This window comes from Ranitomeya variabilis, chromosome 5 (genome assembly GCF_051348905.1).
Source record: "Ranitomeya variabilis isolate aRanVar5 chromosome 5, aRanVar5.hap1, whole genome shotgun sequence".
NCBI classification, from domain to species: domain Eukaryota; kingdom Metazoa; phylum Chordata; class Amphibia; order Anura; family Dendrobatidae; genus Ranitomeya; species Ranitomeya variabilis.
Genome location: NC_135236.1, coordinates 81,300,122 through 81,315,170, shown reverse-complemented (window position 1 = coordinate 81,315,170; position 15,049 = coordinate 81,300,122). Strand labels below are relative to the sequence as shown.

General features: G+C 43.8%; 1 protein-coding gene across 1 annotated transcript; it reads right to left on the bottom strand.

The window, feature by feature from the left end:
- Positions 1 to 258: 258 nt before the first annotated feature.
- Positions 259 to 11,141, bottom strand: NXNL1 (nucleoredoxin like 1). Its single transcript, XM_077260814.1, has 2 exons — positions 10,796 to 11,141; positions 259 to 979 (listed from the first exon to the last, which is right to left on the bottom strand). Exons 1-2 carry the CDS (start codon positions 11,122 to 11,124, stop codon positions 652 to 654), a joined length of 657 nt encoding a protein of 218 aa, XP_077116929.1. The 5' UTR covers positions 11,125 to 11,141; the 3' UTR covers positions 259 to 651.
- Between the last annotated feature and the right edge of the window lie 3,908 nt (positions 11,142 to 15,049).

Below are 15,049 nucleotides of genomic sequence, written 5' to 3'. Positions count from 1 at the left end.
TCTTTGCATCTCAAACAATTTTCCTGGCAGTTGTGGACGAAATTTTTGTTTGTCTACCTGACCGTGGTTTTGTTTTTACAGAGCCCCTGATTTTCCATTTGTTAATCACAGTTTGAACGCTGCTGACTGGCATTATCAATTCCTTGGATATCTTTTTGTATACCTTTCCTGTTTTATACAGTTAAACTACCTGTTCCCATAGATCCATTGACAATTCTTTTGCTTTCCCCATGACAATCCAGAAATGTCAGTGGCTGGATGAAAGATGCAAGAGTCTGTCTGGATCCCAGAAACTTACTCAGCTTTTATGCACACAAACTGAATACAAGCAAACAGGTCACAGGTGAGGATGTTACCTTTAGTAGCCATTCAAACCCATTTGTGTTAACTTCTGTGCATGTTATAAGGCCAAAATCACCAGGTTATGTAAACTTTTGATCAGGGTCAAAATACTTCAAGACCAGCATCAAATGGAGCCACCTTACCAGTATTTACAAAAGACATAACTTGTTCTACATTAATCTCCATAATATTGGCTAGAGAAGAAGAAAATATTTTGTCAGGTAATATCCATATTGTGTCTAGTTCTGTTCCCATTGATAAAATGAAAATAAAATGATCATAAAATGAAAATCTAATCAGGAGTCCCACTCAAAAGAAACCAGATCGTCTTCCTTCTCCACCACCTCCATCATCATCATCATTTCCTCCAGGCATTTCCTTCTTCTTTCTGTCACTATCTACTTTGTACTTTAGTCTACGGAAGGGGTGGCTGACACTCCTTGAAGGTGTTGAGTCACAGAATTCTGGAAGAAGGAAACTTCTGTCAATGATGCTAGAAACTTCTTGCCAATTCTTAAAGCATGGAGGTCCCAGACGAACCACCTCATCCACTGCATTTGCAGAGATGATCTGTCCAGATGGCTTCAGGACTACAAGGACTGGTGCTTCAGAAACTGAGAACTGAACTTCAAGTTCCCTAAAATAAGGTTTAGAAAGAAATGAATTAAATTGAACCAAACAATTTAAATCTCTGATCCTATAGCAATAAAAGCTCAAGTAAGGAGTGACCAGGAACAAAGCAATGCATGGAAAGGAGTTGTCTTTCACATAGCAGGCCTAGGGAAACAGTACTCTAGAACACAGTAATGCTAAAGAAGGATTAGCCTGACAAATAGGCAAAGCAGACGTTTGTTCAGGGTGCCATTGGGGGTTGTACACAAAATGAAATGAGCAACTGTCCATACAACAACTATCCAGCCAAACTTCAGGCATCATAAGGGAATGAACACTAAAAACTCTGACTTTGAACAGATAGAGCTTGTAGTACCCCTGGGAAAGAATCATCAAGTACATGGCGGAACTGGAGTGTTATGGCGGTGGCTTGCGTGGTTGCTACTCACTGCATGCACTGTTCTTCTTCTCCCAGTGTCAGACCATCTGGCTGAGCTGCCTCGTGCAAACACTTCCGACACTGCTACATTCTCCTGTTACTGGATAGTCTCTACTTGGCTATGGGGAAGCATGGCCAGACACCGCTGGAATGTAAGATCACTGCATCCTGCAGAGTTTTGCTTCCCTGGCCAATCCCCTGGCAGCAGTGAATATATTATACATCTCCTCTCTCCACATCTGGCCTGAGCTTAGGTTCTAGTTGCAGTCTGTCTATAGTTTCCTGCCAAGGTGCACTATTATTTGACTCTCCTGTTACCAACCTGGCTTGTTTACTTGTTTTGCCTGATCTATTCACTCCTGACTCCCGCTTCGTATTTTGAACTTGTGCTGCCCGCACCGACCTCAGTCTTTCTGACCATGTTTGTCTTTGCCCTCTGTGCTTCCTATTTCTGCCTTTGTCCCGTTGGTCACCTGCTGAAGATCCGGGGACTTCCCTGGCATGGCACCTGGTAACTACCCTAACGGACCAAGCCTATCCTCACCATGGGAGGCTCTAGTTGAGACCAGGTAGTCAGTTAGCTACGCCCCTACAGTGAAAGCCTGGCGAGTTGCGCAGTGGGTCCACACCCACTGCTATGACATGAAATATCTACCACAAAGCAGTACTGGAAATGGAGAGGTCTACCACACAGTGGAGCTGGAGATGGAGAGGTCTACAACACAGCAAAGCTGTAGAGATCTATCACCCAGCAGAGCTGGAGAGGTCTACCACCCAACAGAGTTGGAGATGGAGAGGTCTGCCACTCATTAGAGCTGGAGAGGTCTTATACCCAGTAGAGCTGGAGATGGAGAGGTCTACCACTCAGTAGAGCTGGAGAGGTCTTACACCCAGTAGAGCTGGAGATGGAGAGGTCTACCAAATAGCAGAGCTGGAGATGGAGACGTCTATCACGCAGCAGAGTTAGAAAGGTCTACCACCCAGCAGAGCTGGAGATAGATAGGTCTACCACACAGCAGAGCTGCAGATGGAGAGGTCTACTACCCAGGAGAGCTAAAGATGGAGAGGTCTATCACACAGCAGAGCTGTGAATGGAGAGGTTCATCACACAGCAGAGCTGGAGATGGAGAGGTCTGCTACCCAGGAGAGCTGAAGATGGAGAGGTCTATCACACAGCAGAGCTGGAAATGGAGAGGTCTATCTCACAGTAAAGCTGGAGAGGTCTTCCAACAAGCAGAGCTGGAGATGGAGTGGTCTACCACACAGCAGAACTGGAGATGGAGAGGTCTACCACACAGCAGAGCTGGAGATGGAGAGGTCTACCACACAGCACAGATAGAGATGGAGAGGTCTACCACACAGCAGAGATAGAGATGGAGAGGTCTACCTCACAGCAGAGATGGAGATGGAGAGGTCTACCACACAGCACAGATGGAGATGGAGAGGTCTACCACACAGCAGAGATGGAGATGCAGAGGTCCATCACACAGCAGAGCTGGAGATGGATAGGTCTACTACCCAGGAGAGCTGAAGATGGAGAGGTCTATCACACAGCAGAGCTGGAGAAGTCTTCAATCCAGCAAAGCTGGAGACGGAGAGGTCTACCAAATAGCAGAGCTGGAGATGGAGAAGTCTACCACACAGCAGAGATGGAGATGGAGAGATCCAACACACAACAGAGCTGGAGATGGAGAGGTCTACCACCCAACAGAGCTGGAGATGGAGAGGTCTATCACACAGCAGAGCTGGAGAAGTCTTCCATCCAGCAGAGCTGGAGACGGAGAGGTCTACCAAATAGCAGAGCTGGAGATGGAGAGGATGAGGTCTCCTTAGCGTGGACTGGAATGGATTCAGGAAGCAATGGAGCTTCTTCGATCTTGACTAGACTGGACTAGACTACATCTGGTTTGTACCAGTTCACAGGAAGTTTGATAGAACTGAGCTCCTCTCAGCTGTTTCTATGGTAGCTTGTTGTGAGGGAATTAATCACCTAAAGCCGGGGTCCCATAGCGTATAGCATTGGATGCAATATGCTAATGACACTCAGCTCCATCTCTGCTGTGAGCATAATCCGAGTGTCAGTGCTCTGTGCTCCGATCATCTGGCATGAGAGAATTGAAGCACAGGTGAGGAGGAGACGGAGAAAGTAATTTCTCCATCTCCTCCATAGCCGGAGTTCACAAGAATCGCACTGAACTTGGGTGACGTCTGCGATATTTCACATGCCACATAGACTTGGGTGGGTGCATCAGATCCGACTATTGGATGCACTTGCAGCATGCTGTAATTATTTTCTTATTTCGAATTGGCATGAAAAAGTAATGTCAAATCTGAGCTGCCCCATAAAATAACACTGGTCCGAGTGCTGTGTGGTGTTTTATCACATACCACTCGGCCGTGTTAAACGCTTGTGTGAACGAGCCCTAACTTTTATAAGCAAACATTAACCAGTCGATGGCAGCAAAGTGCAATTTACAATGCACATTTATGAATCCTCAGCGTACGCACATACAATGTATTACATCTCCTAACTCACAAAGCCCAAAGTCGTTCTGGCACACTGGAACAAATCTACTGCCACACGACAACTGCTTCACTCAGCAGTAGTAGACCCGCTTACTGGGATACCACAATATAGTCCAGCAGATCCACACCCTATCCCATAATAATGAGAATAAACTGATGAGTTAATTTGCTATTAATCTGCTATAACATGTGTGGTATAGCGACCCCTGTGGCAGCTAGGGGGCGCTGTGTGTGCTCCTTGAGATATGCATTGAGGCATGTATATGGGGTGCAAGGACCTGTGGTGATGTCACGCTCACCTGACTAGCCATGTGACAGGTACCTGGGTGTGGTTACACCTATGTAAAGGAGGTGTGTGGAGCACATGGTGGAATGTGAGTGTTAGTGGGTAAGTGTCCGTCAGGGTGGACACACTTCTGTGTGTCCTGGCAGGACACTGCAAAGTGGCCTGTGTGCTGGACAGTCCCAGGTGGGGACAGACATCCTGGAAGCACACAGTGACCATTCCAGGCTGGAGAGCCTGAGTGCTGGACATAGCACGGACGGTTGGTGTTGGAGGCTCCGGCGAGTGGAGTCGTCCTGGAAGCACCTGGAGACCGTAGACCTGGGAGGTCTGTGTTGAGGACCTGGGACTGACCTGAAGTCAGTGTGAGTGAGAAACGTCTGATGGATACCTCTGTGGAGAAGAGGGATCCGGGAAACCTGTGCGGCACCAACAGGTAACGGGAAGGAACCGTGTGACACTGACCGGGGTCAGAGTGAGAGACGTTGTGTATGGGCACCTCGGAGGCCAAGGGGTGTCCAGGAACCCGTAAAGGTTGCCAACGGGTAACGGTCTGAAAACCGTGTATAATGCTGACCGGGGTAAGAGACGAACTGTGGTAAAGATGAATATATGCAGACTGTGTTCAAACTGTTACCAAGTTCCTGTGGATGTGGTTTACATTATGTGAAATAAACCGAAAAGACTGTTTTTGATAGAAAACCGTGCCCGAGTGCTTTGATTCTGCTGCCAAGCGAGTGTTCCCCAAGACACGTAGTAGGCGCTATGCTACACATGCAATAAACCACAAATGTCCATTTACCATATATAAAAGCCAGTTATCTAATTGCCCTTTTAACTCAATAAATTCAATAAATATTATGATCCTGTAATACTAAGCCTACGACATCCCATAAAACTGTAACCATGACCAAATCTGTGCAGCGTTAATCCTACTTGAGAATCCAGATTACTGTGAATTAGGGTGAGTAATGATTCACCATGAGAAGACACTTATTCGGAGGAAGTGATATCCATAATCATTTGCAGTATGTCAGAATGGAGAGCTAATCCTCAGCTCCTCCTGTGCATTACTGTATTATATGGCTCCATTAGTATGTTTTATGCAGATTCTATTATGCCTTTTATATGCTGATTATGTCTGGATGATGCCGCAATCTCATGAGTCACTAGGAATGACTGACACCTGGGAAGAAACCTGGAGCAAGACTACCGTGTAATGTCATCATATATATTATAAAGGAGGCCTACGTGGTTTAGTTTAGGGTTTATTAACCTGTTCTCCTTATAAAATTGAATTTTTGCATTTAGTTAGTGTTCCTCATTCATTTCTAGATCCAAGACATTGAATTACTGACCGAAAAATTTGCGATGCAGTCTGGCAGAAGTCAAGCTATGTAAATTCCTATGATATGATGCCATACTAATATTTGCTTTGTACTAAAAATGTAACCTAGTTGGAGACCATCTTTCAATTTTTTAAAGAGATTTGCTGCCCTTAAAGAGGTTGTCACACAACAAACATATATTACCTAGCCACAGGTAAGGTGGTAACTGTATGATTGCTGGGGTCTGACTGCTAGACCATCAGAGGTCAAGAGAACCGGAGTCCCAAAGTTCCTTCTGTAATAAAATGTTACTGAGCATGTGCAACTATTACTCCATTAATTGTCAATTACCTGCCTATAGGAGTTAAGACAGTTAATGGTCGCACATGCTCAGTATTACTCCATTCATATAGTGAACTTTGAGCGTCCCACTCTCTCCATCAGTGGGGGTCTCAGAATCAGGACGCAATCATACATTTACACACATGAACAAAATTTTTGCTACCCTTTTGTTGCAGTAAGAAAAACCCATAATGGTCACTGAAATAACTTAAAACAGACAAAAGAATTTTTCAATTTAAATTTACTGAATATCAACTAATGAGAATCAGACATTGTTTATGAATAAAGATGGGCGAACCCGAACAGTAAAGTTCCACATCTGTACTGAACACCTACTGTTTGGGCATGGACACCAGACACGGACTTCACCAGGATGTCCATGTTACTGTTTGGGTTCGGCCCCCCAAACACCGGGTGTTTGTTGCACTGTCATGTACTCACCTATCGCCTTATTCCACCGAATCCCTTGTCTCCTGTAATAAAACAAAAATAAAAAACAACAATACCCCTCAGCTGACCATCGTTCTGTCCAACGCCTTAATTAGTGTCTGGGGGATAAACAGTTTTCAACCTGGACGGTGCCAAGATGTGACTGTCCAGGCTGAGAAACACTGGTGAATGAGCTGCTGCCTCTGTACCATCCAGGTTGAAAACTGTTTATCACATAGACATACATTACAGCGTGGGACAGAACAACGGACAGGTGAGGATTCTGAGGAATATTGTTGTTTTTTTATTTTTGTATTATTACAGGAGACGAGGGCTTCGGTGGAATAAACGTTAGGTGAGTATAACTGTGTTTGTTATTTTTAAATAAAAATAAAAAAATGTGTTTTATTTCAAATAAAAGACTTTATTCTGGCTGTGTCTTTATTTACCATACAACTATAGGATTAGTAATGGATAGGTGTCTTATAGGCGTCTGCCTCTCTATTACTAATCTGTGGGCTTGATGTCACCGGACAATACAAAGGTGACATCAACCCCACAAATATGAACACCCCTTGCAACCGCTACAGGGCAAGTGAGAAGAGCTGGGCAAAGCGTCAGGATTGGCATATCTAATAGATGCGCCTTTTCTGGGTGGCTGCGGGCTGCTATTTTTAGGCTGGGGGCCCAATATCCATGGTCCCTTACCAGTCTGAGAATACCAGCACCCAGCTGTTTGCTTTAGCAAGGCTGGTTGTTAAAAATGGGGGGAACTCAAGCCGTTTTTGAAATTATTTAAATAATTAAAATTACGGTGTGGGGACCCCTCTATTCTTGACAACCAGCCTGGCTGAAGATGACAGCCGAGGGCTGCAGCCGCCAGCTGTGAGGTTTGCCTGGCTGGTTATCAAAAATACAGACAAACCCTCGCCGTTTTTTAATTATTTTTTTTACAGCGCAGGAGACGGCTAATTATTACTCTCATCAGCAGCACCTGCTCTTACTGTTATTAGCGGCAGCAGGCGTCGGCTGATGGGAGCAGTAGTCCCATCAGCTGACACCAGTAACCGAAGATAAATTTTATACCTCCAATCTCAGCTGCACACTCACGCTGCCATTTGACAGCATGGGAACCGTGGCTGTCTGACCAACGGTGAGACATGACATGACATAGTGTGGCAAATACTTGATGTTCTGGTACCCAAACCTGAACTTTTTGTAAATGTTCGGCTGAACCCACCGAACCCGAACATTGTCCGCTCATCTCTACTCATGAATTGTGGTTCAACTTAAAAAAAAAAAAACTAAAGAAACTGGCCTAGACAAAAATGATGGGACCCCCTAACTTAATATTTTGTTGGACAACCTTTGGAGGCGATCACTGCAAATGATGTAACTGTCAATGAGATGTCTACACCTGTCCACAGGTATTTTGGCTATTCATCGTGAGCAAACTGCTCCAGCTGTCTCAGGTGTGAAGGCTGCAGGTTTCAGCACTTCCACAGATGTTCAATTGGATTTACATCAGGGCTCATAGAAGCCATATCAGAATAGTCCAATCCTTTGCTCTTAGCCATTCTTGGATATTTTTAGCAGTGTCATTTGGGTCATTATCCTTTTGGAGGACCCATGACCTGCAACTCAGAGAAAGCTTTTATGACACTGGGCAGCACATGTCACTCCATAATGACTTGGTAGTCTTCAAACTTCATTGTACCCTGCACAGATTCAAGACACCATGTGACAGAGAATGCAAAGCAGCCGCAAAAAAATAACCGAGCCTCCTCCATGTTTCATAGTAGGTACAATTCTATGTATGCTTCATTTTTGCATCTGTGAACATAGAGCTGATGTGTCTTGACAAAAAGCTCCAGTCTTGTCTGATCTGCCCAAGGGACATTCTCCAAGAATCTTTGTGGCTTGTCAATATGTCTTTTGACAAATTCAAATCTCTCTTTTTATGAGTTGCTTTCAACAGTGGTTTTCTCCTCGTTCGTATTCTATGATGTCCCCTCTGGCCAACACAGAAACAGATGGTGAGATCTGACAGTGATGTACTTTGACCTTGGTAGTTCCCCCCTAATCTCATTAGAAGTTGTTTTGGGCTCTTTGGTTACTATTTGAATCATCCGGTACTAATTTTTCATCAATTATCCTCTTGCGGCCACATCCAGGGAAGCTGACCACAGTCCCATACACCTTAATCTTATGAATAATATGTGCATCTGTAGTAACAGGTACATCAAGCATCAAGAAGATGGTGTTATAGCCTTTACCTTTAACACTTTAACATGTTTGTCTTTAATTTTCTTTCTAATCTCCAGAGACAACGATCTCCTTAGCTTTTTTTGGTCCGTGTTCAGTGTGGCACACACCATGATACCAAACAGCACAGTGACTACTTTTCACAACTGAAATAGGCAGACTGACCGATTACAAGTTTGTAGACACCTGTGATACTAATTGCAGGACAGCTTAGTTTAACATGTCCTTATGGTCAAATTATTTTCAGTCTTTTCTAGGGGTACCACCATTTTTTATCCAGGCCATTTTCATTATTTTTTATAAATTATTTTTTTCTCTTGAATCACAATTCAAAAGCAATGTCTGATTTTCATTTAGTCAGTAAATTTAAATTGAAAATTACTTTTGTCTTTATGAAGTTATTTTAGTGACCGTTGTATGTTTCTCTTACTTTAACAAAACGTAACAACAATATTGTCCATGTTTGTATAATCTCTCTAGATACAGGATAACCTCCCCAAAAATGCATGCAGAAATTTCTGTTATATCCAACAGCCATCTAAAGTTCTGCAGATAGTAGTGCAGCACCCCAGGTGACCGGTTGCTGCAGTGATGTTGCTTTCCTTTCGGGGAAGGTAATGTCATACTCAGAGGCAATGGAGTTCTCTTCACCAGGTAAGGCACAACATATTCCAAATCCAGGCCAGGAGGGGGAGCTCAGGACCCAGATTCAGGGGAGCTTCCCTAAGCTATATGTATCCTGACCTGGAGGAGGAGCTAGCCAGTCTGGGAGAGACAGTGGACAAAGACAGTTGGTTTCGGGTGACCGAAGTAGAAGGAAGTCTGAGAGAGCAGACAGAGAGGCCTGGAAGCCACAAGGGAGCTGCAGCCTCTGGAAAGGACAGATTGTTGTATGTGGTTGTATGTGGAGGAGCTGGAGAGGAAAGGAGCAAAGGAGAGGAACAGGGCTCAGAAGGGAACAGCGGAAGGACACCCTCAGAGCCAGAGCACAGTAGCCGGGTAACGGGAGCCGAGGCTTTTGTGGGACTCTAAGACACAGAGTAGAACCGGAGGGCCGAGAACTGTATGTAATTGGCTCACACCACACCTGAGACGCATCAGCACCTGAAGAGCCCGGGGCATGATAAAAAGGCTCAAGCTGCCCGTCATGCAGGTACCTGTCTCAGGACAGGGGGAATAGAAGACTCTGCAGAAAGCTTCAGGCAGCAGGGACTTCATATACAGCCAGCGCTAGTTGGAAAGGCTCACGGACCTCAACTAGGAAGGAGATTCTCCCTTTGCCTCTGAACCGGCCAGACCACCACCACCCGTGCCTGGCAGCCTGGACTGTGGCCTGCCAACTACAGTAAACCAGGTAAAGACTTACAACTTCTGTCCTTTACTTATTGCCCGGCATACACCATCATCGCCTTACACCTTAGGACCTCTAGGGACCCCGCTTCACCTGTGGGAAGCGTTACCATCATTGCTGCGACAACATCCCCCAGAGGACCCCTTTTATGCGTCGGTCCCACTATTGACCGAACACCACAGGTGTCGTCACAACAAACTTTACCACAATTCCCCTTAAAAGACCTTTCCCCTTTAATTGGACGCCCAGGGTCACGGACCAGGTCACAGCCACAGTGACATCCCCCTTTATTGCCGACCGGACACGGTACCGAGTACCCCATGGCCCAGGCAGGGCGCTCCAGTAGCAACCGGAATTATTTTGCATTTTTGGGGGGTTAGTATAATGTGGAGCAAGTTGGGTAAGTGTACCTCTAGTTACAAGGAAAAAAAAAAGAACACATAATCCTGGATTTACACAAGATGGTGAGGTTCAGGGCCGCCTCTAGGTCACAGAGTCACTGCATCATCGCTCTACAGCACTCTTGACGATGAGTGTCTGGTGTTGAAGTCGGCCCTGGCTGGACAAACTTGACAAAAGTTTATCTATTTTTTATAAAATGAGTAATTATTCTATGTTGGCAGATTGATTGTTGGCGAAACCCATCTTTTCATTTGACCATATGTTGGCGTTTGGCATGGAATGTCTTCTTGGCACCTGAAGCTCTATAGATGGTGGTTTGGCCAACGGGTGGTTCTTAAGAGATGAAAATGTATTGAGTGAAGGTATAATGAGGTCATCGTGACAAATCTACAGTCCATATAATTTTTTCCTTCTACAGCATTTTTCTTAACATATACATATATACACTTCTCAAAAAGAAAGATTTCAGAATTTACCTCCTAAACTCTTCATCCTCAAAAGGAACCAATAACCATCGTTTTGGCATGTCCCTTATAAAGCTGTCGTGCTCTTCCTCGTTGCGGTCCAGGGACACATAAACCAGTGCGATCTGAGAGGATCGGTTCACGTAAAACTCGTCAGTCAATTTGGTAAAAAATTCCTTTAAGAGTGGCGAAAACTCCTGACAGCGTGAGCATCCCGACTCAGCAAAGTACAAAAGCAAAATACGATTTTCCAGCGTCCTCCAGACCTCTCGCTCCAAGTCCAACTCATCCTGATCACGGTTATTTTTTATCAACACTTTGCCTAGAAATAATTCAGCCATATTACTCTGGGCAAGTCCAACCCCTGTAAAGAAGAGAACACTTTAATGACGCTGGTAGTTCCTACAAAACCCAAACATCATGGTCGTCCGACAATCATTCCATATGATTGAGTACTTTAAAGGGAATCTGTCAGCAGAATTTCACTCCCCAATCTATTTGTATGAGCGTGTAGCTCTTTCAAAAACAAGTCCAGCAATACCTTTACATGGTCAGTCCGTTCCTCCATTACTGAGAAATCAAGATTTGAAGATTTGAAGCCTCTGTCACTCCAGCTCTATTCCCTGCACAATACCACCTCCTCCTGTTCAACTGACAGCCTCTATGCAGCGTGACGTCAAGCAAAGGAGTCATCAGTCAAGCAGGAGGAGGCAGCATTGGGCGGGGAATAGAGCTGGAGTGACCGAAGCTTCAGATCTACAAATAGCACTTTAGCATTATTTAAATATAAATTCAAACATTGATTTCTCAGTAACAAAGGAATGGAGTGGCCATGTAAAGATATTGCTGGACTTGTCAGTGAAAGAGCTACATGCTCATATGAATAGATTGGGGAGCAAAATTCTGCTGACATATTTCCTTTAGGGTGCTCAGTCATATTAAATAATTACCAGGCGACCATATAACTTGTACATACAACAATTGATGCCAGAAGGATTGGGCATGTTGGGTTTAAACATGCCCAATCCTTTATACTTAATAGAAATGAGCAACTAACAAAGATGTTTAGCAGAAACGTAGTTATTTTTACCTATTGAGAACAGATTTGTGCACATCTACAGGTGTATGGGGGAGGGAACGGTGTCAGGATAAATAGTCATTGTCTCAAAGAGCATTCAGGTAGCGCCGTGCAACTGGAAGGAGGCTGGAGTCGGGGCTGCAGGGCTCTCCAGAGATCCGGCCAGGCTCAGGAGTCAGGACAGTGCTTACAAGCTCGACATGAAATAGCTTGTAAGCACTGCCTACTGTATATTTGGCAACCTCTCCTATATAGCAGCAATGGCTGGTCCCCTTGACAGCAACCAGTACATCTCAATTATGATGACGGAGACAACCCTTTACGCTCTTTTGTCTGATCTGACATTGGGCATGGAGCGACGCTACTGCACACTAGGCGATACAGTTGCCAAGACAATGTCCTGTGACAATTGGGCCAGGTAAAATCCCTAGTTCCATTAGATTCCCTTACATTTAAGCTGATCACCGAATGTTACACTACACTAAGTCCAAAGATTCCCATCACTGGCCAAAATTGTTCAACTTCCCTGCAACGCCAAGATATGGGAAGTGACACAAATCTCACTGAAATTAATTGGCGGGTCGTCCAGAGCTAGCGACGCTTTTTGTAGCCCCTCTCTGCCCCTGGCTAATAGATGAGGGTCCTGAAGAAGCCCTGCTGAACTATAGAGAATCAATGTGTCTTCCTTTACACACAGAGCACAGAGACGTACGGGGTTAAAAATTCAGCTTACATGTTAATGATTTTCCACTGTGAGTGTATTTCCCATAGTATTATAAGGCCGTCACGGACTAATTCCTGTAATGACTTCATTAGTTTGTTAATCTTGAAAAGTTTTCAATCCACTTTTGGTGTCGGCAATTATCCTAATAACTTTCTAATTACACATACAATTAGGTAAAGCATGAATTCTGTGTAGACCAATTGCTAACACTTTCAACTTCTTCAAAGGACTCGCTTATGTTACTCCTTAAAGGGAATCTGTCACCAGGTTTTTGTCATCTGAGAGCAGTATGATGTAGGGACAGAGACCCTGATTCCAGTGATGTGTCACGCACTGGTCTGCATCCTGTCATTTTGATATTATCACTGTTTTCTTTGCTGCAGATCTAGCAGTTGTCTGAATGCTGAGCTGTGTATAACCCCACCCACACCAATTGGCTGCTTTATGTATACACTGTGCATAGCCAGAAAGCTTCCAATCAGTGGTGGGGGCAGGGTTGGACCAGGAGGCATGAGACACCTAGTCCTGTAGTGATAATCTCCTGCTGATAAAATACTGATTTATTGAAACAGCCTAGAAAGTGATACATCGCTGGAATCAGGGTCTCTGCCCCTACATGATGCTGCTCTCAGATTACATATCAGAAACCTGCTATATATTCCCTTTAAAGAGAATATGTCTGACCCCCTCCCTCTAAATTGTTTCTATGGTTAAGTTGCTCTTTGAAAGATGTCATCCACGCCTTTACTTTTGCAATCTGCTGTGCCTTGCCTGAAAAATCACTGATGTCATTCATATGCAATTGAGGCTTAAAGGGGTTGTCCACTACTCAGACAACTCTTTCTGAATTCCTATGTTTTCCCATTTCCCGACACCCATATTTTCATTTATAGATGATGGAGCTGTGTGATGACTTCATTTTTGCGGGGCGAGATGACATTTTTATTGATACCATTTTGGGACAGATTTGACTTTTTGATCGCTTGCTACCGCAATTTTTGTGGAATTGCGGTGACCAATAATTTGGGCGTTTTTTAATTTTTTCCGCTTACGGTGTGTTAATTGATTTTATATTTTGATAGGACTTTTCTGAACATGGCGATACCACACGTTTGTTTTAATATCTTTATTTTCAATGGGAGGAAAGTTGGATGATTTGAACTTTTTTGCTTTTTTTTTCATTAATTTTTTTCCTTTTCACTGTATCTGTTAGCCCCCATAAGGGAACTGAAAGATGCGATCGTCCACTTACAAATACTGATGTAAAATACTGACCAAATACCGAACGTGGTTACTAATTTTGCGAAAAAATTTGCTCTTTGCATTTAATCAAAATGTAAGAATTTGTTAAAAAACAAAACAAAAGTGAATTAAAATTTTTATACTTTTTTTTAAAATAAAACATGCCATTGCCAAGTCAACTAAAACTTCCTAATCCTAAAATATCACTGTAAAAAAAAGTTATTAAATTAAATATTAAAAATCTTAATAAAATAAATCTTTTGGGTTTTTCTCATATTTTCCCTCAAATATTTTCCTTGGGTCAAATCAGTGTTTAATGTACAAATTTTTTTAAAAAATCCAAATTTTCATTAAAGGGTTATCCAAAGCGTCTCCAATGACTTAGCTGTTCAGCGTCTCATTTCTACGCCATCGCAGGCAAGGGCATCATTGTATTTAGGGTGAATTAGTGTTAATGATCAGAAATTAGAGACGTTACCTACCTTCTAAGGAAGAGTAGGACCCCCCGCTGGTCCATTAGAGAACATCGCTGTGCAATCTGGAAGGGATTTAGGCAGCGGTCTTATAAATAGAGCAGATCTGACGCGAAGGACTCTGGGGCCATAATCAGCTTACGTGGAGGGCTAAGTATTAGTGATGAGCTAATGTGCTGGGATAAGGTGTTATCTGAGCATGCTCTTGTGCTAACCGATGCTCGAGTCCCCCCGCCTTCATGTCTATCTGACAGACACATGCAGGGATTGGCTGTTTGTTAGCCAATCCCTGCATGTGTTGTCGCACACCCGGGGGGACTCAACCATATTACTGGAGCATCGGTTAGCACTCGAGCATGCTGAGATAACACCTTATCCGATCACGTTACTAAGTATATATCATATCTTACGAGTTCGTGGTTTTTTTTTAACCTAAAGACCTTATAGCTCATGGAAGCCGAGGCGGAAAAAACAAGAGTGAATAGAAGCCCACTGGGGCTCAACGGCCTGCTTAACACAGGGCAGATATTAGAAAACCCTATATTTATTGGCTCATAGATCATTCTCTGCAAAAAAAGGGAACTAAACTGTGGAGACAGAAAAATAAAACGTGCAATAGTTTTAGCCCTTGGCCTGACACAACTGCTGTCACCATCAGCTCATTGCTACACTAGTTTATCCATAGGATGATATCATTTGCCAGCACTTACAAGAATCTACATAAAAGTACTTCCGCCCTTACCTGACGT